This window comes from Nannospalax galili, unplaced genomic scaffold, assembly GCF_000622305.1.
Source record: "Nannospalax galili isolate Female #2095 unplaced genomic scaffold, S.galili_v1.0 scaffold2886, whole genome shotgun sequence".
Classification (NCBI taxonomy): Eukaryota; Metazoa; Chordata; class Mammalia; order Rodentia; family Spalacidae; genus Nannospalax; species Nannospalax galili.
Window position 1 is genome coordinate 16,779 of NW_008355281.1, and position 27,807 is coordinate 44,585.

The following is a 27,807-nucleotide window of genomic DNA, read 5'->3' on the forward strand; positions in this document are numbered from 1 at the left end:
AGGAGGAGGGTCATGCTTAATTCCACTTGCCCTGGGCAGTGTCCTGGTTTCTTCTGGATCTCCCTCTACCTCTGTGTCCTGTCATTGCTAGTAAGAATGACTCACTTTAGGGGTCAGAGCTCCATCCCTTTGTAAGAGCTCAAGAAATGCCCCATGTCATTCAGATTGTCTTTGCAGTAGTCTCCAGTGACAACGCTGACAGGTTCGGCTCTCATGCGACAGGAGGCCTATGGAGGTCTTGTAAGGGCCAATTTCTCATGTGATTACTGTCACATTCAACACCTCTCTCTTACTCATGTGGGTTTAGGATAGAGCCCCAGGGATACTGTCCCAGACAAAGCAATTTTCAGCCTCACCCCACCACATCCACCACATGTATGAACAATAAAAACTCTCAAAGGTCATCTTTACTGTGAAATTCTAAAATCATATTTATTCACCAATTCACAGAAGTGTCATAATGACCACCAACATGAATCAGTTTGTAGGCATTTACAAGCCAAGGTTGAAAATAAATATCTGTGTTGAATAGGCATTTAACAAATTACTCAGAAACTGCAAGAATTGAAATTGTTAGAAATTTAAAGTTTGTGATTCAAACATGGTAAGATCACAGGCATGGGAAGAACTCAACAGATTCCTGAATTGATTCTTATCGTCCTCCTAAATCTTTATGTACATGTACACACTCTCGACACCTCCATTCATCAGTTTAAATCACATATGGCAGCTCACTCAGGAAGACAGTACCAAGAAAAGGGGTGCGGAGGGGAGGGCTTTCTCTGATCCCATGTGGCCAGGCAACGTTGTTGACAGACAAGATGATGCTGTCTTCTGAAGTTAGATTCAATTTTCTATAAAGTCTTACATCCTTTTAGTAAGACAGTCCCAGGTTGGTATTGTACCACACTCATACACACACAGTAGCATAGTTATCAAATAAATACATGTTCTAGACTACAAAGATTTATTCTTGGAGGCAGCACAAAAGGTTCAGAAGTCTGCCGTGGACAAGTACACACTGACCAATCTGTGGAGTGAGACTGGTCCCTGGGGGAGACGGAGCTGACACTCACTGCCTAGTCCCGAGCAGGTAGAACATAGTTCTGTATGATGAGTCTGTGCCTCCTCTCTGCACAATGCATCTCCAGGGATTGGAGAAAGGAAGGGCCTGAGACTGGCTGGGCCTCAAACCTTTATATTTAGTCTCAGAATCACGCCTGAAGATGAGAAATTCAACAGCATTTACCAAGTACTTAGGGACTAGCAGAGACAACGGTGCAGTGGCAGACTCTACCCTGTGCAGATGGCATTATGGGTAAGTCACTATGTGCATCACTTTGTCGCTATTCCCTGTTGGAGAGCCAGATCCAATGTGATGTCTACAACTGACTGACTACTGCAGAGGTCTAGGAATTCACAGTTTTCTCTAGAAGGGGTATGGATAGCCTGTTTTTACGAGGCTCATTCAGTTTGGAGTTTAGTAATATACTGAGTCTCTACCAAGTAGGAACACTCTAAGTGCTTTGTACTTCATTTCCAAATGTTTACTAAACTCCCACTATATGTCAGACACTGTTCCCAAGGCTTTGAGAGTTCAACACAAATAACAATAAGAGAAATCTAAGGCTTCTGGGGAATTTAAATTTGTTGAGACTAATGACCTCTTTATTCTGTACCCTACTTCTGTATTATAGATATGTATATGACATACATACATACATATATACATACATACATACAATCAGCTGTTCTTCACAGAGTTATGTCTAGTGCTTTATATTTACTATTCTAATTTCCTAACTTAATGCCCACCAGATCATTCTGACTCTTTCTTATACTGTAATACCCATGCAATAAGATAACGAACCCAACTCTAATATCTACAGATTTCCTTGAGAACAGTCAACTTCTACGTAGTTTCTTCTCTCTGCTCTGTACCTGACTTTTTCTAATCCCCTGCCCTGCTTGTTCAGCTCAGGGCATCAACAGCTCTTTCTTGCAAGCAGGTCAGGTGAGTAGATTGATCTGTCATCCCCTTCAGTCTGCTCTGCCTTGGCCAGCAATTGCTGGGACTGCCTCTGGTCACATGACTCCCTTTACACATAATTCCTTTGACACATGACTATAACCTTCAGTACAAGGACCCTGGCTTCCTGGTTGTTCCTGTTGCTGCCACTTCCATTCAACTTCTCATTTGTTCTCCAACTGGGTTACCTCCTCTTTAATCTCTCTTCTCTTACTTTTCAACTCATTCACGTGAATGTGAAGTCTAACTTCCTTTCCACAAAAGCTTTTGCTCTACTTCTACCTTCTGGAATGTGACTGTGAAATTGAAAGACAGCAATCTTGACCACTGGGGCTCCTTTGCAGCATGGGTGGTGGGTGGTGGTGGGAGCATTCCCTGATGGCCAGGATGTTCAGATCTCCAAAGATGTTGTTGCACATTATACTCAGATCTGTGACACATGGATCCAAGTGAGCCTTCATTCCCAGATCCTAGTGGATCCTTCTAGGGGACGGGTGCCACCTCCTTGTCTTCTCCTGTCTCTTTCCCACTAGAGTGCTGAAGTCTGGACCTAAGAAATTGTGAGTTGATTCTCTGCTTTTGCAAATAGATGTAACGTCTGGGTTTATTGTTCAGACAGTGCTTTCTACTGGGAAAGAACCCTTGATATGTGTGTGTGTGTGTGTCCCATTTTTGTTCTGAAACACTCAGTATAAAGGGTCTAGCTATCTGAGGTGCATTTTTATTTCCAGATAAAAGCAAGCAGACATTAAAGCCAGCATGATTTTGTTGCCTATGATCAATGCACACCATCTGCATTCTGGTGCCTCTCAGGTCTGTTACCCCCTTTTCATTAGAGTATTGGGAATTGAGTTTTGTGGTGATGAATCTCCTCTGCAGTACATCTGATAAAAGGTACAGGAGAGGGCAAAGGTCATTAACAAATTAGGACTTGCTTTCCTCAGTCAAGATGATGCTATGACCCAGGGAGTGGAACAAGTAGGGCTCGTCAAAGTGCATCTACCCTTACTCCTTGTTTAGCAGGTCCTTCTAACAATCTTATCCAGGAAGAATCACTTTGCAAAGATCTGTCCTGTCAGCTTCCACTCAGGCAGCAGGAATACTGTCATCTGTTCATGGCCTTTTCTCTCCCACTCTAGACAGTTTTATAAAGGACCCCAACTTATACACTAAGACACATGGTGGAGGAGTCTTTCTCCATTACAGCATCTTAATTTTTCAAACCACAGACATTCTTTGAGGCCGAATGGTCTCTCAGATTGTATTCAATTCTTGTCAAGTCTATGCTGTGAGCCAGGTACAGTGTGTGGCACCCAGGGTCCTGGCATATACCAGTTTCTTTTGCCTTGGCGAGGTGCCAAGCAGAGGTGGGAAGAGTCGGGGATCTATACTGACTCCATACAGCCATGTTTTCTAGGGTTTCCAATACACTGGGGAAGGAGCTCTGTGGCTCTTCATTCAACTAGAAGTTTTCATGGAGCAGTGCCCTTCCCCAGGCTGTGCTATATCAATGGTGCAGAGATGCCAGCTTATATTTCTTGTCTGATGACCCTATCATATATTTTGTCGCTGCCCGGTCTTCCCAAGGATGGCCCTCTACTACCCACTCACCCTACCTGGTGTCCTAGCTGGATCTGATCTCCTGCCCATTAGAACAAACTGTCTCCTCGTCCTGAATGACCAAACCTGCAACTCGAGTAGGGCCCATCTTGCTTCCTAGCCTGCCTCTTCATCACTTTCTGTTTTGTCCCGTAGGAGACTTTTGTTATAAATGACCGGTGAAAGGGAAACACAGAGAATTTCCTTAGATTTTGGGAAACAAATGTGTCAGCAGGGAATTCACGCAAAGAGGCCAGGCTGGAAAGGAAACCTTTGTTACCTGGTTTCCTCGTGCTTTCGCACAGGGAAAACCTGTCGTGTCTTATTTCTACTTTTCTTTCTTGTTCTTTCTTTTCCTTCTATCCACTTTCTTTAAAAAGCAGATTCTATCTTCTTAGAGGTGATTATTCTCAATATGTTCTCTGCGCTGGCCTCAGGAGTTTAGGTGGATGTGAATCTAAAGACATTTTTCAAAGATGGGTTGGAAAAGTAGGGGTTCCCATTGGGGTGCTCAGGGGACTCAATGAGGAGTCTGTTGGTACAGATGTGTTTCTGAACAGAATAATGCCTGGGTTTGTGGGAACTCAAAAATAGTACTGGTTCTCCTGAGTCATGTTCCTCTTCTGTGCCCTGGACCTCTGGTCTTGACCTTGAGATCCTGACATGAGGATCAACTTGGACCACAGTTAGATGCAATAAAGCACATGGAGCTCCTCCTGAAGGCTTATGGAGCTTTTGTCATATGCTTACACCAGAAATCACTCATCAGTGAACCTCAGACTACTCAAGTGTCTGGTAGTCCTGGGAATGGACAGTGTTGGAATGTGGCACCTATATAGGCCTTAGACATGAGAGGGTTTAGATTCCCATTGTAGATAAAGCTGCAGGTGTATTTTTGGATTTTATTTTCTACTTTTAGTAACATGAGTCACTGCCCTTCCAAGAAAAGCAATCCATTCCCTATCCAATTTAGTGTTTGGATTGGCATGCCTGCCCCAGTCTCACTACAAATGAACAGCACTGCAGTAACCTGACAGAGTCCTTGGATGACCCTGTCCTTGGATGACTCTGCCAGGCTTGGGCTGCTCTGCCAGGATCATGCTGTGAGCACATCAATGTCTAGTGGTTTAGGGTCACCATTACAGTTTCACTGTTTCCGCATAAAATATGTCCCTAGGGGAGGCTGCTCGTTGAACAGTAACTCAACAGGCGAACTCCCTAGGGGTGAGTGCCCTCACTACACTCCTCCTGGGTGGTGTCTCTCACTAAAGTAGAAGGGACACATGGGAAAGAATCATCTCACACCCAAAGGGTGGGAAGGAATTGGAACTGGGGACAGGTTCCTTGAAATCATTGCTCAGGGAGTCTGAACCAGAACCCAGATGATCCTGGGGCCTGCCCTAGCTCTCTTGCCTTATCACACTAGAAACTGATTATTTATCTTGTTTGTTAGCAGTAGTTCCTCCAAATGCCAGCTTAAGCGGTCCTCTTCACCCTCCAGACCAGCGGTTCTTAAACCTTTGCCTGCCTCAGAATTAGACTGTCCATTAAAGCACAGCTTGCTGGACCCCACCTCCAGAGTTTCTGATTCAGCAGGTTCAAGTTGAGGCTTGAGAATTTGCCTGTCTCCCTGGTTCCCAGATGATGCTGGTGCTTCCCCTCCACATTAGAGCTCTGCAATAACGTGAAGCATAAACATCTGCAAAGCCTCCCAGAGTGCACCCTCCTTCACTTGTCAGATCTGATAAGGGGCCTCAGAAGAGCACCCCCTGCATCAGGTTGGCCAGGCCTTGGGCTTTGGCTAACAGCAGCTCCCCTACTTAAATCAGGGTTCCTAAGCTGTCTGATCTGCCTGCCTGCTGCTTATATTTAAGCACTTCTATCTGTCTTGGTTTCACCAAATCAGCCATCAGCAACATTATTTCCTGCTGGGGGGAGGGTGACTGGCTTTCCTATGTAAGTAAGCTGAGACGGATTTCAACATAACTAAGGAACATTTAGGGAAACGTTGCTCACTTCCCTAGAGATCTTCCGCCTGTTCAGCAAGATTCTCAGAGTCCCTGGGATCATACCTATAACATCTGACTTAAAGTAGGTGACTACAAAGCAAGTCATACTCCATCCCAGACTTCTGTCCCCAACAGTCCTGCTTGTGCACAGCCTCTAGCACTCCAAGAACAGGAGCTCCTTGTGGGCAAGGCCCTGTGTCATTCGTTCTTTCTTGCCCTGTTCCCCGGTTCAGGGCACACACATGGGTGCTAGGGAGGACTTGCTGATTTCATTGAACAGAGCTGCAGACGGAGATTCCTGTCTGCTTGCTGACTGCGCTCAGCAGCTCTCTGATTGCTTTCTGAGGTGCTAGTGGAAGCAACTTCCTTCTCTCTTTAGAACCATGTGACAAAGTCAAACTTGTCTCCTAATGCATAGCTCCTATAAAACCATATCTCCTTTTCCATCTAGTGTCAAAAGAAAGCTAAAGCAAGATATATGGAGAGGATCTAGACTAAATTTGTAAAGTAAAGCAAATACAGACAGGCAAATGGGGGTGCTGGGGTAGATGTCAGAGCTTTCACTGCTCATTTCCTTTGCCTACAGCTGGGCAACGGAGAGTGGTTACATGAAAATTAAACTATGCCAAGGGCCTTGGCTTGTCAGTCTCAATAAATTTCTGGGGCAGATAGAGAAGCCTGTGCCATCACAGCCTGCCAGAGTATATTGCAGGAGGCTGTGGGAATCCCCTAGAGGCAGGAAGATTATCTGATGTGAACATTATCCACTTTTCACTGGCCAATTCTTTCAAAGAATTAGACTTATTGTCTTAGACTCTTGAAAAGCCTCTTTGGTTAATTTCAATGAGATGATTAAGAAATGGTCCTCTTTTTCTTCTTGCTAATATTGAGTCATGGAGCCAAAAGGACTGCTAATTTTGAAGTGTGCTCGGTAGGGCTTTCTGCTGATTGTGTTGCTATTGATTCCAACAGTCACAAGTCCTTAGGATCATTTTTAGAGCAATGGCATGAGCAGAGCTGAAATGAAAATCAGTCTGAGATAATGAGCACTCGACTTAGAAATCGTTGTGGAATGAGCCGTGCTGGGAAGGTGCTAAGCCTGAGGAGTCAGCACTTGCCTCAGTGGAGTTAGTGCCCCAGGATCAGCCAACTCCCTGGGACCAAGGCATCCAACCCTTAGGAATATTTATCCGATTTGTCAATTCAAAACAAGTGACTTTTTGTTTGTCTTTTTTGTTGTTGTTGTTGTTGCTGTGTTTGCTCTCATGTCCCCTGAACTTTAATGAAAGACCCTAAAGTTTTCCTGCTGTTCTCGCTGAGGCAATAACCACCAGGAGGTGGTGGATGGGAGGGCTGATAGAACAGTTTGTTTTCTCCTGGGAAATGGAAGGCTGCTTTCTGTGCATCTAGGGAAAGAGCCTGCCCACCCAGGGATCTGCATGGTGGCTAGTTTTCTGTATGCCTTAAAGGCTGAAAAAAGCTCTCTCTAGTTGTAAGTGGTTGGAAGTGAAAAATCAAGAGTGAAACAAATCATGACATGAAGAGTCTATGAATTCACATCACCTGTTTTTACGGTAAGGGCTTTATTGGAAAGCAGATGAATAAACTGTGATGAAATGTTTCTTTGTTCACACATTGTCTGTGGCTGCTTTCATGCCATGAGGCCAAACAGCTTCCAAAGCCCTAAGTATTTCCTCTCTGGATCTTTCCAGATAAAGTTTTGCTGATCCCTGATACACAGGAAGGGAGGGTACTGTTTTCCAGCAGAAGTCTTCTTCTTAGAGAATCTGTGTCCCCAAGAGATTCCATGTCTCCTTGTTAACTGTAGAGATATTTGGTCTAAACCTTGCATGATAGAATTAGTTAATTCAAGAAAGTACTCATAGAAAGTAAAGCCCCTGAAGTCACATTTTTTTTGTATCTAGGTGTATTGGGGCCTCAGTCAGACTTACAGCATTTGGTTAAATCTATGAGAATATACTGAGTATTTTTTAAAGACACTTCTCCAACAAGTTTAATGGCTTTACTCCATCAAGGAAACTTATTCTGCACTGCTCTTTTCTGATCTCAGCCTCCTTTTTTCTCTTTCTCCCTGTCATCTTAGTCATGAGCCCATCTGTTTTCAAGCTCTGAATAGCAGACCCAGGTCATCCATTTGGGAAGATAAGCAATGGGCTAGTCTGTAACCAAACCAGACAGCTGCCCCTCCTGGGTCTGAGTCTCCCTCTGCTTGGCTGCTCATGACTGCATGAGAGGTCATGGCGTGCACAGGTCATCAGGGGGTTTTGGTTTACAAAATGCCAGCCTATGGGGACTGGAAAATGCCAGTCTGATTAGTATTTTGCATTCATGGTCAGAATATCTGGTGGGAGGCAAATTGCATTACCTACTACTCATCTGGATACCCACTGAAGCTTGTTATTTTATAAACATTCCCCTCTTGATCTCATCCAGGGTAATGAAGAGGGTGTTGGGAACAGGATAAAAGCCCAGTCATCCCATTCAGACACCTCAGCTTTCTGGCAAGCAGAGTGACCTCGTGTAGTGAAAGTGGAAGGAAAGGGGTCTGGTTTGCTATTGGTGTTTCTCCACAAATGAACCCAGTCACAAATGCCTCCTCAAATGACACATCTTTGCTGCCCTATCCAAATGCTACTTTGATCTGCTCCTCTTCTCACAACTCCCAACATAAAGGTCCTGTAATTCTCCAAACAGCCACCCCAACCACGAATAATGCAGCCACAAGAGGCAAACAGAGGGCATGAGAACAGCCTTACACCTAATCGAACTGAAAAACCAGAGTAGAGAAAAGTGCTCTCATAAACCCTAGACTTAAATATTTGCAATCAAAACCTCATTCAGAAAGGATTGGTTTTAAACATATAAAATGTTCCCTTTACTGCCATAATTTTGGGAGAATTCAGTAGCTCCTAAATGCCTGACTGAAGAATGTCTTTTTATTTAAATAATGAGATTTTGAAGCCTAACAAGTCCTACAGATTTTCCTCTTGTAAATGTGCAGACACAGCCTGACAGAAAGGGGGAATTTGATTGGGGTAATTCACAGAAGATGGGTCTATTTCCTTTCAATGAATATAAAATCTCAAGCTCCTTCCAAGAAGAGAAAATTTAGGGCACTGGTTGAGTTTGTGATCATGTCCCTCTTCTTCCTGTGGTTTCTGTCCTTTCCTCATCTTGCCTGTAAAATTCCATACCTATTTATGTCCCCCTGCAAGCCTCAAGTCCTCTGTGGAGAAAGGCCTATCTCACTCAACCTTATCCCTTTCCCACTGTTGCTGGTAGGGTGCTTAGCACATAGTAACTACTCACATGCATGTTAATATGAACATAAACAGAACGATGGGCCAGGGATGGAGGGTGGAGAGTCCAACCTTGTCTGTACCTGTGTATGACTCTGAGCACGATACTGACCCTCTGAGTCTCAATTACTCATCACAAAAATATGCCTAAAAACCGATGTCTGAAATATTTCACAGGGTTACTTGGAAGCTCATACTAGAGAAGGGACGCACAAAATACCCGAGGAGATGGAAAAATCAGCATAAGGTAGTTCTCTCCAGCCGAAAGGTTGCAAAGACCTGCCATGGATCCTCACTGCATGGAGGTCTGACTAGACTGGAGGACATCAGTCGTGACTTCCTGAGTGCTCTGTTTGAATGACAGGGACTACAAGGAACAGATGCTGAACTTTCAGTTGAAGCTGAATGTGACTAGGTACCAGCTATGCACACGGGTCAAGGCAATATGGGATGGGCTTGGGGAGGAGCGGGATGATGGGGATGGCCTGAACAGACTGGGGACGAAGAAGAGGTCAAGGCATTTGAAACAAACATGTCCTCAAAGCCTTGTAGAAGTCTTATAAAGGCCTAATTCTTGTCTACTATTCTCCAGGCCACAAAAGATCATCCACCCGTTACTATAGCAACAATTCTCTTCACAAAGTGCCCATGTTAGAATGGAGATGGTAAAGTCTTCCTTATTAAAATAAGACGAAAGAACAAGAAATTAGGGTTTTTGATATATTTGCCCTCTATTCAAAGCATTCCTCCTTTTATGAGGAGAAGAAAGAAGCAGCTGCTATTTCTGCAAATATGCTTCTAATTCCTAGCAGTTAAATTTCCAAACTTTCATCTCAGACTGGTAGAGCTAATGTTTGTTCTACTACATATGAGAAGAATGTTATTTCCTCAAGAGAAAATGGTGTGACATAAGAGATAAGGGATGACAGGCTAGGTGGTGAGAGCTTTGTCAACCTTGGGGCTGCCCTTGTCTGGAGGAGTTCAGCCACACCCACCATGTGGCGCAGCAGATTTGGGTCCACCACAAAGCCCTGCTGGGTCGCCCCATTAGCCCTTCCTTCTGCTCCTGGCAGCAGCCACACCACACTGTTCCCTGAGCAGTGCCTGTATGGAGCACTTCCTGGGCCCTGTGTTTCTATGTGGTGACAGTCCTGGGCAGGGCTGCCCTTAGGTTTAGGCATTCCCTGGGCAGGTTGGCATGCCAGCCAGCAGGCCCCACACTGGGGACAGGCTCTACTTATGATCAAGGACCAACACTTGATTTTGAATTTGTTATATAAGCTTATGTGTGTGGTCTCAGAAAGAAGCAAAGGGAAAGGCTCTCTGAGTTGGGGTGTGTGTGTGTGTGAGTATGCATGTGCACATACATATGTGTGGCCTTTCCTAGAAACTCAGTTCTGCCTCAACAAAGGCTTTTCTTTAGGTTGTCAGTCCAAAGATCTTAGGTGTGTGACGTTCCACTGCCTTCCATGTTTAAAGCAACCTGGAGAGTTAGCATGGGGAGGACATGCTGGTGTGGGTAGAAAAAGACCATGTAGATGTACACAGAGTGAGTTATAACCCAAGGGCCTTGAAAACACCGAGAGGAGGTGAGTGACCTAAAGTTGGAGCTTCTTCCCTACAGAAAGGAGCAAAGTGTTCAGAACTCTGCAGACTGGCTGACAGGATGCTGGATGAGCCCAGGACAGGGGGAGTGAGAACTACAGGACAATGCCCACCCTGAAGTCCCCACTGATGTTGACACTGGACTCTCGGAGCTGCCCCGTGGCTGGGACATAGGCAGTGCCCACAGCATAGAGGGCAGATTCTAGGAAGCTGGAGAAGGCCTTCCCAGACCTGTCATAGAAATCAGAGGTGAATGTGATAGACTCGGGCATACGTCAGGTCAGGCTTTACAAAAGGGGCACACGGGCTGGGCCGAAGACCTGCGGGCACTAGTAGGGGAGGGTGGTGTCATCCCACTCCAGCTGGGCTTGCCTGGTGCCACTCTGCCCGTGTCTGCCTCTACCCAGCCCTTCCTCCTCCTCCTCTTCACTGTCATCCGAGCCACTGCTGCTGGAGCTTATGTCTTCCTCTGCTTCCTCTTCTTCCTCTCCTTCAGTCTCATCTTCCCCATGTCCTGGTTCTTCATGCTTCTGGACATCAGGGAGAGAGGTGAAATAAACATCAGGGACTCAGCAGGCGCTGCACGGTACTTCTCTGCAGCAAATACTTAAGGCTCTTGGAATTCCCTCTTTTAAAGCTAAATCCCTGGCTCTGTCCAGAGAAAGAATCTCTGGAAAGGAGAGCTGGTAAAAAGGAAGTTGAACGGTTAGAAACAAGGGTCTGAAATAACAGTAAATCCCAAGACACAAAGGTAACTTGTTAGAGAAAATGATGGGATGAGCATCTAAACCAACACCATCATTTACCAAACCTTCTAGACCACTTAAACAGAGCTTTCCAGTTCTTAAATGTACCAAGGACAGAACCATGTTTAATCCTGGACACCTTTCCAAGTGGGAGCATAGCTGGCACTGGTGGGAATAGAAGAACTTCTAAGCCAACACTCAGGTGTGTTGTCATTCAAAACTATTCTTTCACAAAGGACAAAGGTCATACTCTCACTCTCCCTGCCTACCTCTTATGTCATGATTTGTGACCTAAAACTGCACCCTTTCCCTTTCCTCCCTTCTTCCAGCTTCTTGGTGATTCCAGCACAATCTTTTTTCTATATTTATGCTTTGTGGTTGCAAACCAGGTCATAAATGTGTCTTCTTGCTTGGTTACAACCTGTCTTTAGAATGTCTTCTCATCTACCTTTGCCTCCTCTAAATCATATCCATTCTGTAAAGCCTCTTACTGCAGCCTCCCACAAGGCTTGTTTCTTGAGTGCTCCAGCCACAAAGGGTCTACTTGAGCCCGAGTGAAAGCTGACATCACCAGGTCAGCCCTTGGGAGGCACATACTACCTGGTCCTCAGAGTGCTCTTGCTTCCCACACTTACAGTTCAGCCCTTTTAGGATGGAAATGATGATGTTCGCACAGTACAATGTTTAGCCTCATACCTGCATGATTAGAGAGACTGAGTTATGTTGGCATGATGGCTGTGAGATAAGAGCAGGGAATGAGCTGAGATTAAAACTGGGACCAGACCGCAATGATCTAACACATTCCCTATGACTCTTCCTGATTTTCCCTGCTTTCCTTACTTGTATCTTCCAGAATCAGCACCTGTGGGCAAAAGGCGTGATAGGCAGATGTCCAGAGCAGAGACCTTCCACATTCATTGTAATGGATAGCTTTAGTTATCAACTTGACACACCTGGGTAGAGGGAGTCTCAATTGGGGAATTGCCTCCTTTGGACTGGCCTATGGCCATGTCTGTGGGGCACCTTCTTGATTGTTGAGTGATGTGGGAGGGCCCAGCCCATTGTGGGTGGTGCCACCCCTGGGCAGGTGGGCCTGTGTTGCATAAGAAAGCAGGCTGAGCAGGGGCCAGGGAGCAAGCCAGTAAGCAGTGTTCCTCCATGGCCTGTGCTCCAGCTCCTGTCTCCAGGTTCCTGCCCTGAGTTCCTACCTTGGGCTCCCTGTTGAATTGTGACCTGGGAGATGTAAGCCAAATAAACCATTTCTTCCCCAAGTTGGTATTGGTTAGAATATTTTGTCATGGCATTTGAAGGCAGACTAGAACACTCATGGATGGCTTCTTAAAGGCTGTTAGACTAGTTTGGAATGGCAACAAACCTCAATGTTGGCTTAGAAGGCCTTCTTTTCCCAGGGAAACTCTCCCACTTGGAAAGGTGTCCAAGAAGGTTCTGTTCTTGGGACACAAGCACTTAAGAACTGGAAAGCTCTGTTTAAATGGTCTGAAGTAATCTTCAGGATCACAGAACTTTGAGACTTTGAAGCTGGTTCTGTGAATATGAGCATGTCACCATTCTTCTCTCATTTGGCTCCTACCTTGGTAAATGTGGGTGATAGTTCCAACTTCACAGGTTACTGGTATATATAGACCATCTGGTGCAGTGTCTGACATAAGGGGAGCTTATTAAATGGCAGATACTGCTCTTGTATTTTTGTTTTAACTATTCTCGGGCTTTAAGTGAGCTCTGCAAGCCATCTAGTTTGCACTGTTAACTAATCAAGAATTCAATACTGAATCCCTGAGTGTTAGTCAGCTCTGAACTGCAGTGGGCATGAGGACTAGACACTGAACAGCTGCTTACTTTGGTAACTTTCTGGTTCTGTTTGTGGGTTTAAAGAAATTCATGTATTTTTAATCATAGAATGCAGTCCATGAGGGCATATGGTCTGTTCGTGTTGATAGGGCTAAAGAAATTCAGAGATGGGAAGAATGAATGGAAATGGACTAGTAGACTAGGAGTCTTGATACATGTTTAGGCAGAGCGGGACCCAACCAGCTAGCAGGAGAAGCATGCCACCCAAACCCAGAGCCCAGTGGGGATCACCTCCATAGGGTTGACTGTGATAGTCAGTGCAGAGTCATCCCAGTCCATCTCGGCCTCTTTGGCAGCCTCAGTCTCCTGGATGAAGTGCTGGTGAGCAATTCGGACTCGGTACACTCCCATGGCCACAACAAACACTAGCATACACACAGAGATGATGATGACCACTGTGGCAATGCTTGGGACCACTGGAATGAAGAAGGAATCCATATAACATGATGAACAAAGGTCTAGTGTTCATTCTTCTGATAAATGAAACATCTATGTTCAGAATAAAATCTGCTCCCCCAGTTCCCAACAGTAGCACTCTGGGTCCGTACCTTGCTTTGTCTTGGATGCACTTTTATCAACTGTGTATCAGATATAGTACATACTATGCTATGGTAATTGTGAGGAGAAAGGGAAATAATCTATGTGAGCTTCTATGTAGGCACAGGGTAGGCATTCAATAAATGGAAATTCTCTTCTATTCTAGGCTTTTCTCTTCAAATTATAGGGGACCTGCCACTGAGAGCCAGAAACTGTAAAGTCTAGCAGAAACACACGTGTCAACAGATGGTGACACAATATGGCAAGTGCTAAAAGTTTGTCTGTGGTTTGTGTGTATGTAAGGAGTTCACGGAAAGCGTTGTACAGCACATGCCTTTGAAGTAGGCACAAAAGAACTAGCGTCATTTTCCCTCAGCTCTTTGTAACAACCTTTGTCATTATGGACTGTGCAAAACAGTTGTAGTTGACTGACTCCTCGTTGAAACCATGCGAGGTTTCCCTTCCTCAGCTCTGAGAACTTTGGGGTGCTACAACATAACTGTTGAGCGGATGATCTTGAATCAGTGTCCTGAGTTGGCTCCTTCGAGGTGTCTTACCTGAACTGCGCTGGATGCTACTCCGGGACTCAGGGTGATGGACAGATTGGAGGAAGGGAGGCTGCACGATCAGGTGGTTGACGTGCTCTTTGTCTGGGACTCTGACTTCATGGAGGACACTGACCTGGAAAGAACAAGGGGAGGTGTTGTTGACCAGGCAGGTAGGCTAGTTGTAATCATTCTCTGAATGAATGAGGTAATGAACAGGTGGGTCAGACTTTCCCTAACAGGATCCACTCACCTCCAAGTTGAACTCATTGCTGGTGTAGCGCCCATTGAGTTCTGAGCATTTGATCCGGAATTTCCGGGTCTCAAGGGAAGTTGGATGCCAGTTGCGGTAATGAAGGTGATGCAGCACCTGCTCGTAGCGGCTCATGGAGCCCACACCTGCACCAAGAGACCACACCTGCTGTCAGAAGAGGGGAAGGAACTGCAGACACATGACACACTCTGGGGCTATTGGACTTGTGCTCTTGTGAACTAAGGGTAGAAAGTCAGAATTTTTATGACTAGATAATGAGCTGAAGCAGAAATTCCCAAGAGCCAATTAAACTAATTCAAAGAATTTCCATGTAGACTGGTCTCTGATTGGAGTGTTTGGCCTCAGTCTTCCAAACAGGGCTGAGACATTTTCTGGGACCAAACATTGTAAGTGAAGTGACCCCTCCCCCCCAGTTCTATACATTCCCTGGGAGTGAGGATAGGAGACAGCATCTAAGAGGCTAGAGCCACTCTGCAAAGGAGAGCCAAGAAACATATACATTTCCATCTGACCCCCGGGGCTTTGCAGTGCACCACTCTAGCTGCTATCACACTCAGGACTCCCTAGACAAGGCTTCTTTTGAGAGGACACCACTGAACAGAGGGCACCACTGAGTGTGGAATCTTACCATAGATGGAGTAGCCTGCAGTAGAGTTAGTGGCATCCAGGTGTCGTTGGTGGAGCTCACTGTGGTTGAGCTCCAAGCACTCATGTCTTGGGTCCAAGTCACCTCCAAGAACCAAAATGTCACAGAAATCCAAGTTGTGGAGCATTTCTTCCAAGACTGCTGACTTTGGGGCTATGGGAAACACAGGCATGAGGAACTTTGTTCTTTACCCCTTCCTCTGTTACTGCGCCATGTTGCCTTAGGTCAGGCGAAGGGGCTGAGCAGCATGCCTACTGCTCAGACCTCTGGCCAGGTCCAGGCAGGTGGCACAAATGAGTGGGGGGGAGAAGGTGAGCATCACAGAACTCACTCTGCAACTGAGAAGCTGTGAGATGTGAGAGAAACTACATACCACTCCGTTTCCACATCTGTGGAGACAGATTAAAAGCCATAGCTCAGATCTGGGGAGAGCTAAGTGTGTCTCCACCATGTTCCTGTAGCTTTCTCCATGTGGTGTGTGTGTGTGTGTGTGTGTGTGTGTGTCTGTCTGTCTGTCTGTCTGTCTGTCTGTTTCTACCAGGCTCAGAGGATCTCAAGGGCGGAAGTATGTGAGTGAATCCTTACAGTCTGGCACAAGAGCTGCCATGGAGCAGTTTTTACTACACTTTGCTCAAATGGAGCTGGATCATTCATTAATCACCAATGAAGCCAACACAATATAACCAAAAGTTAGTTAATAATTGATACGTTAGGGTAAATTAATTAGTTCATGTGCTCACAGGGGAGCACATTAACAAGCTGGTCATTCTAGTGGTCTTTGCCTGATTTTATGACTAAATTTCTCAAAGGAATATCTATGTATTGGAGTGCAAACAATCTGGCAGTCCTACATGAAAAATCCGATTTTAAGGCAAAGATTATTGCTATTTATGGCATGTGAAATGTGTGGAAACATGCTGCAAACTTAATTCTAAGTGACACTCTTATCCTGCCCACCTCACAAATGGGGAAATGGTCACACAGAGTAAGGGGAGGCATGAGATAGAACACATGCTGTCCACTGTTTGGAAACTTGTAAACTCTAGGCTCATGTTTTCAATATGTTCTTGATATTTCTGATAATTGGAATTTTCCAAAAAGGGATTCACTGAGGACAAGATCATTATTTTTAAATTATTTTAACTTTTTAGTGGTACTGAAAATGGTTTTGCTCTCATTAGCTATATAGTATTATAGTTTCTGTATGATTAATTGTTAACTGACAACCACAATGGTTCCAAGTATAATTAACGAGACCTAAAAGCACACACAACAATACTAATGCTAAGGTTGATTGTTAAGAGCCTTGAACTCACAGAGACCCACCTACCACTGCCTCCCAAGTGCTGGGATTAAAGGCATGCATCACCACATCTGGCTTATGAATATATTATTTCCAATGGCTTCCATGTGTTTGCCAGCTTCCTGTCAGGTCACCTAGGTCACCCTACCTGTTTTTGTTCCTTTCTCCTTATGTGGCTGCCAGAATTACTCAGGCAGGGGGCGTGTCCTGGTTCTCATCCTACAGCTCTCTCCTTAAGGCGCTATCCTCCATCCCCACTTTCCTGGATCCATTGGATCCGGAAGTTGAAAGGCTGCTGGGTTAGGAGCCCAGAGGGAAATTAGTTGTGGCTGAGCCATCCAGGATCTCCTGCTATGGTTTAATGGATACATAACCACCACCAAGGGCTTAAAACTATTATGATCTGGAGGGAAGCACCAGCAGGTGGTGTAGACAAACCTAGCCTGGCGGTGAGGGTGGTAGTTGGCAGAACCTTCTGCAGGTACTGTTGAATGAAGAGATATTTGCAAACAAACAAATATTTTTGGAGGTGGGAGGGAGAGGGTCACAAAAAATAAACTAGCACACCACACAGCTGTGAGAACAAGTGTGTGTGTATTGAGTGTGTGTATGTGTGCTTCTGCATAAATATGGGTAAGTGTGAGTGTATGTGTGCATGTGTCAGTGGGGGGCAGAAGATGACCCTGGAGTTAAGTCACTGTGGCCTGGTGGCAAATGCAGTTAGCCTGCTTGTTTAAGACACTCATAAAATGACGATCCCAGCTATAAATGTAGAAATTGAAAGTACTAATAATAGCTCTGGGCACTGGGCTCTGTGCTCTGTACGCACCTCTCATAAATAGAAGGTGAAATGTGACTCCAGTTAGCTGCTTTTCCCTACATCACCTATATGCAAGTGTCAGATACAGCAAAGCTTGGTGCTTGTGGGCTGTGGCCACTGACGTCAGCCGGCCTTCCTTTTCCAGTCCGATTTTAGCCAGAAATGAGGATAACGAAAAAAGAAAGATCACGTGACTTAATGTACCTTGGCATGTAATGCAGAAATCACCCTGCCTGACCAGGTATGAAACACCAACTATTTTTAGGCAGTCAGGAGGGACGGCCCCAGAGCACCTAATCACTGGGAACCAGTGGTTTAAGGCAGTAGGTAATTAGGATCATTACAGAAGAAGCTCTTTAGGGACTCAGGCCCACTGGTGCCAACGCATCATTAGGGAGAGGTGAGATGTGTTCTTGGAAGAGGCATCAGAGGACAACTCTCAAATGAGCATTTCTCTGTGAAGCTGAGCCCCTCTGAGTTGCAAAAGGAAGGTTCCCTCCCTTTCTCCCTCCTCCCTTTCTCCCTCCTCCCTTTCTCCCTTCTTTCCTCCCTCTTGCCTTGTTCCCTGTCTCTTCCCCCAGCAGATGTGACTGCTTTCACTGTAGCTGGGTGTTTCTCTCTGGCTTAGAACTCCCCTTTTCCTGAGCAACCCTTCTAATAATGAAACTGGTGGGATAACAACCTGAGCATTTCCTGAGCGCTCAGAGTCATATTGCTGAGTGTGACCCTGCTTTCTGTTGTGTATGTTAATGTCAAGCTGGATTCTATTCTTTCAATACCTTTTGCTTTTCTTCTAATGATAAGAATAATACATGACCACTATTGCAGTTACAAAAAGCGGACACTGCTGTTGGCATTAGGCATCTTTCCTTTTGGGTGTCTTCCTTCCAACATGGCTGAGATCATGCTATGTGGGTACTACATAAGTTTACATCCTGCTTCTGTACACTTACCACCTAGCACAAATGTCTTCCCTCTAGCCTGCTGTCACCTACATGGTGGGTGTGCCATGCTTTGCTAAGCCATCCATGCCCCTCCTGCTGATTACTGGAATGTTTCCAGTTTTGTCTGATCTTTATAGATTACCCTACTGCCATGATGAACAGTACTGTTGTGCTGGAGTACCATTTTAGTTACTTGCATAAAGTTAACGCCCACCTTCCCCATGTCCCACATTCACCTGTGCCTGTGGTTCTCCTGTCCCCAGAAGCCTCAGCTTTGGCAAAGGTGCTCACGATTTTGATGTCCGGGAAGAGAGTCACCCCTCTGGCACTTTCAAACTGACTAGCAGGTCTCCAGAAGCGTTCTGTACCCTGGAGGGTGATCTGGGGCTCAATGGCCTGCAGGACCATCACATAGGCATCCACATCTGGGATGCTGATGCACACATCTTCCCCAAAGCACCTAGGAAGACAGATGCAGTCACAGTTCTGTTCAGCTGATGATTTAAAACACCCATCCCAGAGCCATGGGCTGCCACCTCTAGCCCTTGTCAAGGCATCCTGACTGTTAAGAGTCTCCGAGGATATCAACAGACTGTCACATTTAAAGTCACATTACCATGGCTTCTGGGAGGAATGAGAATTTTCTATGCAAGCAACAAGTAACTGTTAAAGCTTTCATTATCCTTTAACAATCAATGACAACATTAATTAGATAGCAACTGCTTGCTTATGTGCACTAGTATTTGGTAAGCAAATTGTTGTCTAACTGGTTGGTTGTAGCCATCTTACTAAACGAGACCCCAGGGCTAAACTCTCCTGCACAGTGTTTATGTTGTATCTCTATAGGGATATCACAGGCGTGTGCCTGTTTTAGGGGTGGGGAGAAGAGGACTGCAGTGGTTACACTACTTTCTCCTGGTGCACTGTCACATGAGTGTATGGGAGGCAGTAATGATGTGACAAGAGGTGAATCTGGGCAGTGCAATAGACAGGGATCCATGCCCAACTTGGCACTCCTGGTTGGGTATTCCACTGCTCTGAACCTCAGCTTCTTATCTGTACAATGGGGAGAGCAAAGATTACGCTGCATTAGTAAGGATCAAGTACAGAATAAGGATCAAATATAGAAGACTCGAGGAAAGCTGCTGTCCAGAGCCTGAATCATGCATGGCTTGAGTTCAATCAAGTCTGAGCTTTCTCTTTGGACCTCACTGGGGCATGCAAATCATTGATACGCTCCATTGTCATTGAGGCCTAAGACTTGGGCAAACCTGGTGAGCCTTGGGCCAGATGGGTACTCTAGGAATGCTGGCTGGGTCCTTGAGGAGGCAGCCATTATCTTGTATAGTTGGGAAAGTCCCTGAAGGAAGAGGGAAGGGCAATTTGTGTAGATCTTTTGTGGAGCCTTTCCATCTCTTCTGTGGGGTAAGTGAGATGCTGAGCTATGGGAGTGGTGGCAGGTCCCCATCCCAGCCTCCTTGTCGCCTCTCTCATGACCGTCCGAATGTGCACCACCTGCTTGCAGTTTATAGAAGGCAGAGTTCAATATGGGAGTGGTGGCAGGTCCCCATCCCAGCCTCCTTGCCACCTCTCTCCTGACCGTCCGAATGTGCACCACCTGCTTGCAGTTTATAGAAGGCAGAGTTCAGTGCTGATGAAGCCCCTGGCCAGTCTCTCTCTTTCTTGCTCCAATGTGGAGCTGACTCACAGGTGCCTACACCTTAACCTCAGACCTCTGGGGGTAGAAACACTTTTTGTTACTCTATTGAGTGTTACTGCTCCTGAGAGCATCTCTTCCAGGTTCCAGAAATGGAGTAATCAGCAGACCCATTCTCCCCATTCCTTTCTTCTGAGTTCTTCTATTTGAGTTGCGGTGACCTCACTTCAACCCTCTGGGACTCTCTCTGGAGTCTCCTTTCCTAGCGGACATCTCAGGCAACTGTCTGGAAAAGGATTTGTCAGGTCTATAAGTGAGCTATTCAAAATTTTGGCAATAATTTCATTCTATTAATTTAACTCCAATCCCTGGGGACAAGAATGATGCCCTCTTTCCCTGACTTGCCTACAGAATTTAGGAATTCTACAAAGCAAGGTTGGCTAATTTAATTGAATTTAATAAACATTTGTTAAGCACCTACCATGTACCAAGTGGTGTGGCCTTAAATCAGAACATTAAAAGCCAAGTTTTTAGAGAATTTATAGAAACCAGAACTTTCCAGACATCAGATTAGATACAGAATAAAATAGAACAAGGTGGATTTGAATTTCAATACAACATAACATTTCCCTCTAGAACCGGTCAAATGCAGAGAATACATGTCTGTGAGATGCTTAACCCTAAAAGATACATCTTCAATGCAACCTCTACATAAAGGATGAATGCAACTGTCAGCTCTCACCAGAAAAGTTCCCTTATGCAGCAGATGGTGATTAACACAGAAACCCACAACTGGTGAATGTGCAAAGAACAAGAGACCACAGGGTGCTTAACCCTGAATAGGACACCTAGTTCAAACCTCTGCCTCTCAAGGATCATTGTGGAAGAGGAGGCAGAAAGATTGTAAGATCCAGAACCACAAGGAAACAGAGCCTTCCAGACAGCTGGTCAGCTACTCACATGAAGCACAGCAATGGTGATGGCATGCACAAGTCCTATGCAAGCCCAAACAAGACATGGCATAGACATGGGGAAATGGGTAATAAACCTTAACCCAACCTAAGGAACTTTTGGCAACTGATGGCTGCTAGGAGGGGGAAAGACAGTGTCTTACAGGGATGGGACTCTTGGAGGGACCAGTGGATGAACCCACACTGAAGGACAACTAGGAACATAAATCAGAATCTATAGGCCATATTATATATATACAAGAAGCGTACATTAAATTGGGTGTGTGTGCAGAGTGCGGGAGGTGTGGCTAGAGGAGGGGATCTAAATACCATCAAAGTATATTGCATAGAATCACAAAAATTAATTTTTATAAAAAGAAAAAACAACACAAATCATCGTAACAGCTTCCCAGGGTTAGCAGAAGACAAGGGGGTCAGGCAAGCTCTATTTGGAAAGGAACGTTTCTAAAGGACCATCGCTGTGGCCTCAGCTGGGCCCTAGGCTGATCGGAGCTCACTCACTGGACTTTGGAGGATAGTCTGAGACGCCGGACACCCGCTGTCGGGAACTGCCTGGAGTTGATGTAGGAGACCTTCCGTAGGGCTTTGTTGATGTTCCCAATGTCATCACCTTCCATCACCAGGACAGACTGTGAGGGGTTGAAGTGATACTGGAAAATAGAAGTGGGCATTACAGGAAAGAAAGGCCAGTATTAGAAATGGTCTCCTGGAAATGCTCCAGCTCCACAAAGTCACCTTCAGAACATCTGTGAGTACATCAGTTGTGTATACACATGATAGTTATCACTGCTCTAGCAATCTGTGTTACATTCTCCTGAACTTTGGGACCCTCCCTGGGAGTTTTCACCAAGGAGTAGAAACTCCTGGTAATAGCAGCCTGTACCACTGATGGAATTCTGAACTCCCAGTCACAATGCTCCTGGAAAGAGTTTTTTTATTTTTTTTAACACTTAAAGTTGTCTTTTGTTGACAATGCCATGATAGATATCCTCATACACATAACACTTATGAGGCACAAATATATCTGGAGAACAAATCCCTACAAGGGAAATGCACTTTGAACTTGGGTGGGTGCTAGTAAATTCCTGATCACCAGGACTGTCAGCACATACTCCTTCTAGTGGGGTGCGAGTGCCTCTTCCCTAACCCCAGCCACAGAGTATTCTGTTAGTCTTTGGGAATTATGACATGCTAGGGTATTTTTAATTCATATTTCTCTTATCATAAGGGGGACTGAGTAATTTTTTCATAGGTTTAGGGAAAAAAGAAACCTTTCTATATTTATTTTGCCCTGATCTGTCTCGAATGTCTTCCTAGGGTTCCCTTTTCTGTATTGGGAGATGGATGAGCTACTGTTGGTGACATGGAACTGCTTGAGTCCCTTGCATGGCGGCCCTAGCCCAATGATGGCCTCTCTTTGTTCTCTTTAAGTATCATGTGAGTGTTTCATTGCTGCCTACTCCTTGAGGCACCCAACTTTCCTTATGTAGTTCCTCCTGGGCTTGTGTGATTTCCCTCCGTGGTACATACAAAACAGCAAGCAGTATGATTATGTGGCACAATGATGAGGGCTTTTCTTACTGAGCATAGGAACCTGACTGATCCCTTGATCCCAGAACCCAGCCCTAGTGATCTGAAACCCCCTGTCAGATGGATACGTGAATGGTCCTCCAGCTTCCACGGAGCACCATCTTTCAGTCCTCAAAGGACCTCCTTCTAATCACATGGCTTTACAGCAGAGCTCATTATCAGAGTACCAAACCCTGCTTTCCTTCCCTTCCTTGGCACCACAGAGGTGACACTTCCTACCTCCCCTGTGCTATGTGTTCCAGGACCATGTGACCACACCTGGCCAATGCACACAAAGGAAAGTAAGGTACGACTGTAGCTTCTACACTGGAGCTCCACTGTAGTGGAAGAGAATACCCCTTTTGTTTTTGTTCTTCTTGAACTCTCCATGTAGATCAGACTGACCTGATCTCAGTCTCACAGAGTTCCACCTACTTCTGCCGCCTTCATGATGGAATTAATGGTGTGCACCAACAGTTTGTGCAATAATTTTTAACATGTCTGTATTTTGCCTTAAACCTGTGACATGAGATTAGCTGTGAAATTTTCCACATGCACAAACATATCAGTACTTGAGAAGTTTTAAATTTTGGATTATTTTTATATTTTTAGATTAGGATAGTTCAACCTACATAGTTCCTAGCATTTACAAAGTGTTTAACATATGAAAGCATGGATTATAATCGCTAATACTCTAGTAAATCCATCTGTGCTGAGTCTTTGTGGTGGAGTTGCTTTGCCTTCTGGCCTTTCCTTCCCTGTGGTCTAACTCCTTCCTGTCCCTCAAAGCCCTGGGTGGGGGCTCTCTGAACCAAGACCTCTGTCCATGAGCATGTGTCCCGGACATGTGAGTCATATTCAGCTTCTGGGCTGGTGTGACTCTATCCGGGGCCACCACACACTGGTGGGTCACAATTATCTCTGAGACATTGCAAACCACATATTTTGGAGTTGAGAAGATTTAAGACCAAACTCCTAAAGATGCTACTTTGGTCATGACGAGTTTCTGACTCTTACCTCCTTCTGCTTCTGACACCATTACTTCTGTAGGGGAGTCCTGTGGTGCTGTTGTTATCTATCTAGACAAATAAAAACATCTGTATCCTCCAAAGTCTGTGAGTATCTCAAGGTTAGAGCTTACTGAGTTTCCCTCAGCTTTGCCATGGGGTCTAGGGTATCAGTAGAATGAGATAGATGGTGAGCCCTTCAGAGCAGGTTGAGCTCTGGGCCTCTCACTGAGGGTTAAGCAGGGAGATCACAGGCTCTTCCAGAGGGTTAGCCTGGTAACAGTTCAGGTCAGTGAGCAGAGCATGCCTATCCCCTGAAGCCTCCTGGAAAAAGCAAAGCCTAATGGATGTGCTGGGTTTCCAGTTAACACCTCAACTCTGGTCCCCAGTATATCCTTCTAATCACAGGGAATGAAGATGGGTCCTGGCCCAGCCATCAACACAGTTCTTGAGGGATCAATAAACATCTCCAGAGTAGGTTCTTGTATTTTCTTAGGTACGGTATTCCATGCTCTGGTAATGAGCCTGTGGTTATGCAGGACACATGTTGGTTTGGCATCACCACAGGAGTAAGGGTATTCACAGTTCCTTGGAAATCTGTGCTATGGCTATAGTGAGCCAAGAACACACTAGCCTTGCAGAATGGTCACCTCTCCTAGAGACTCAGCTGGTTTCCTTAGTTCTCCTGCAGGCGAGATTAGCAGTGAAGTCCCTGCCCCAAACCTGGGTGCCCTTTCCCTGTTCCTAAGCAACGGGCTGGCCATGGCTCTCTAGCTGCCTTTCCATTCTCTGGACAGCTGTCATCTGCCAGCCTTTTTGACTTGCACCACTTGAAAACTTGCCACTTATGAGTCTCCTGGGCCGGTGAGATCAATCAGTAGGTAAGGATGCTTGCCACTAAGCCTGATAACCTCATTTCCATTCCCAAGACTCACAAGGTGGAAGGAAAGAGCAGACTCTTGAAAGTTGTCTTCTGACCTTCACGTGTACACAGTAGCACATGTACCCCCAGCCAAATATGTAGATAGACAGATTATAGATAGATAGATGATAGATAGATAGATGACAGATGATAGATGATGATAGATAGATAATAGATAGATAGATAGATAGATGATAGATAGATAGATAGATAGATAGATAGATAGATAGATGACAGATGATAGATGATGATAGATGATAGATAGATAGAGAGACAGATAGATAGATGATAGATAGATAGATAGATGATAGATAGATAGATTATAGATAGATAGATAGATGATAGATAATAGATGATAGATAGATAGATAGATGATAGTCAGTAGTCAGTATAGATGATAGATAGATGATAGATAGATAGATAGATAGATAGATAGATAGATAGATAGATAGATGATAGATAGATAGATAGATATGTCTAATATCAAATTAACAAAATAAAAAGGTCTCCTAGGCCACAAAAGGACCTGTGATTTGTTGAGAGCCCATTGGGTTTAGCTGGAGGGATGAATATCAATATGTACTAAATTCATAAGCTGCTACAATGTATATAATATCAAACCCATTTTATACATAGGGATTGGGGATCCAGAGGTTAATATATACTGCCCCAGGTGGCCAAGGTTGTAGATAATAAATAATTGCTCATTCCTGCTCTCCCACACTATGAAGATGATGATGGTAGAGATTATACAGTGAAAATCAGAACAGGATATGCTTCAAAAATGTGGTAGTTTCCCAGTAGCTTGCATAGGTGCAAGGCCAGAGCCACCACAATCCAGTAAAGACTGAGATACACTGGAAAGATGTCCCCAAATACACACAATCCACAGGATTACGAGTGGGGAAGGAGCCGGTGCTAGGCCCTATGTGGAGAGGGAGTTCCTTCATCAAGAGCAAGCTTTGCTTCTTTCTATCAGTCAGAGAAACATAAGGAGGCCATTCACTGGCAAGTAAAATAATAGTCATCATTCAGAAGTGACATGAGGGAGAAATGCAGGGAGGGAAGGAAGTTAGCTTTAATAATGGTCAAGAATACCTTTTAATCAGAGTTGCTGGTGTGGAGAAAAGAGTGTGGATTTATTTTGGACAGGTCCCTGAGCCCTTGCTTTGGAAATGAGGTCATAATATTTAATTTGTTTTGAGGAGTATAGATAATGAACATAAACTAGGCCCCAGTGGGTGCTCTGCAAATTGTGTGTCTTATTAACTTCTCTCACAGACCTCGAGTTCTCACAAGCCATGCCTTAGGGATGGAGAAGGATCATTTGCAGTGACTTGAGTATGAACAGGTGGGATGCGAAGAAACCTCCCCCTGGACCCCTTCATTTGTGTGCCACTATCTTAGCACCTTTTCTTCCCACAGGCTGTGACTACTCTGTAGAAATTGCCAGGAGACAGAGGGTAGGCTGTCCTGACTTTCAGAAAAGACCTGAGGGTCTGTAATCATTCAGCATGGCCTGTGATGAAGCTGACCCTCATCTTTACTCAGCACCTAGGAGCCCAGGACTTGTAGGAGCTTCTTGTATTAGGTGTGGCCAGAAAGTAACCCTTTCTGTCAGAGAAGCTTGCTGTGGGGATACTAGCCCCACCTGCCCTGCCTCCCTGTAAGATGCTTTCTTCAGAACACAGCTCTGATTCTCCTGGATTACTTGAATATTTTTGTTTCACTCAGACAATAAAAAAATCATAAATCTCTTCACATTCCTCCTGACTTCCAGAGATTGCTTGGAGGGGGAACTGGCTTCACCTGAACAACGTAAGACCCCGTAGTTCCCATATCTGCTTTCTAACTCCTCCTCACTCCTGGCTTCCCTTTCTTTCTCATTTGTACGTTGGAGTCCTGCATTTTTGTTTATTTTTATGTTTTTGAAATGTATTCTTGCATGCTGCTTTAGTGCCTTCAGGCAAATGAACAGCAGAGCAACAAACCAACCTACAGATAAGAAGTTTAACAGCTTCCCCCAGGCAGACTTGGAGTGGGTAGACTGTGTACTCACAAGGACTTGATCTAGGAGTTTCAGGAGTCGACAACAGAAGCCCATTCTGAAAGTCACAGTCACTAACTGGCCCCTGTGGCAGCACTTCGGTGCAGCTTTATCAGAAACGACTATTTCTTGGCGTGCTCGGATGCTGGGAAGCCTCAGACTCATAAATCAGGGTCTTACCAGGTGTAGACCAGTGTCATCCTTACCTTTACTCCTTGCCCGAGGCTTTCCAAGGAATTAATATCCAGACCTTCTTTGCAGGCCTGCAGACAGGAAATCACTTTCTGACTTTCCATTTTTCCAGGACGGATGGTGAGACTGGCCAGGCTGCCGTGGAAGAATTGTGCAAACCGTGGTTTGGCAACTTCTCCTCCTGTAAGAAAAAGGAACACTGTAGACTGGATAAGAGCCACCACCTGAGGTGCTAGTCGCCCATGGAGCCGAGGTCACACTGACAATGTGTCTATTAAGTCTGAGGTATAAAAACAAGCTAATGAGTGTTTGTGTGTACACACACTGAACACCTTGGGAGCTCTAGTCTACTACCATCCTCATTCAAGTTCATGTTGCAGTTTCATCAGGAGCCAGTTCCTCCCATCTTGTCCCTGGTCTGCAGGTCAGCCACCTTTGAGGTCCACTTTCAGCCCACTTTATGGAGACACCCTTTCCTGTGTCTTGGCTAAGTACAACCCCTACATCTCAGGACAGACCACACAGACAGACCTAGCCTGGACCTTGGTTGACTTTATGTCCAGAGAGTAAGCAGAACGTGGAGCGTAGATGGATCTGGACTGAATGCCAGTCTCACAGGTTCATGGGAAGGGTTTTGAAAGCTATTTGAGCCTCCGCAGCTCACAGGGCACACTTCTGGGTTCTGTCTCCCGGTTCTAGTAGGCTGTTTCAGCTCAGCTCCTCACACACAACGCTTCTGTGCTCCATGATGCCTGAGGAGTGCTCCAGGGAGACATGCCAGTGAATGGCTTTCCTAGCTCCCCAGAGGATATGTTTCCAACAAGTAGCACCATGGTACTCTCCCTGCTATTTGGTGATCTAGGCTGTGCCAACAAAGCCTTATGGGTAGTGGATGTTCCTTATGTCCATGATTTCCATGTTCTTTTGTGTTCAGTACGTCTCAGTAATTCCCTGTTAATCCATTTCTTTATGATTTCCTACTGAAGTTTCCGAGGCTCTTCCTGTTCAATTACTCCTGCTGACTTGCTGGTTCTTTCTCTTGGTTAGATCTAGCCTGACCTAGGCTTGCACACATATTTTGGATCATACTTGTTTTGTTCTTCTTCACACATGCTCTCCCCCCACCTAGTCCTCCCTGGTGTTCACATTAGGCAAATCTCACAATTTCATGGTGTCTTAGACTCTATCCCTATTCC

At 45.2% G+C, this 27,807-nt stretch overlaps 1 protein-coding gene across 1 annotated transcript in view; it reads right to left on the minus strand.

Moving 5' to 3' along the window:
• Positions 1-409: 409 nt before the first annotated feature.
• The window catches only part of Clstn2 (calsyntenin 2), a 646,127-nt gene continuing 618,729 nt past the window's right edge, over positions 410-27,807 (minus strand). The window contains exons 10-17 of the mRNA XM_029555749.1: positions 26,626-26,792; positions 21,376-21,524; positions 18,483-18,706; positions 15,162-15,332; positions 14,513-14,658; positions 14,272-14,395; positions 13,409-13,593; positions 410-11,092 (exon numbers count right to left, since the gene is read on the minus strand). Coding sequence (XP_029411609.1) covers positions 10,892-11,092; positions 13,409-13,593; positions 14,272-14,395; positions 14,513-14,658; positions 15,162-15,332; positions 18,483-18,706; positions 21,376-21,524; positions 26,626-26,792 — 1,367 coding nt within the window. The 3' untranslated portion in view covers positions 410-10,891. The remainder of the gene's footprint in view (positions 11,093-13,408; positions 13,594-14,271; positions 14,396-14,512; positions 14,659-15,161; positions 15,333-18,482; positions 18,707-21,375; positions 21,525-26,625; positions 26,793-27,807) is intronic.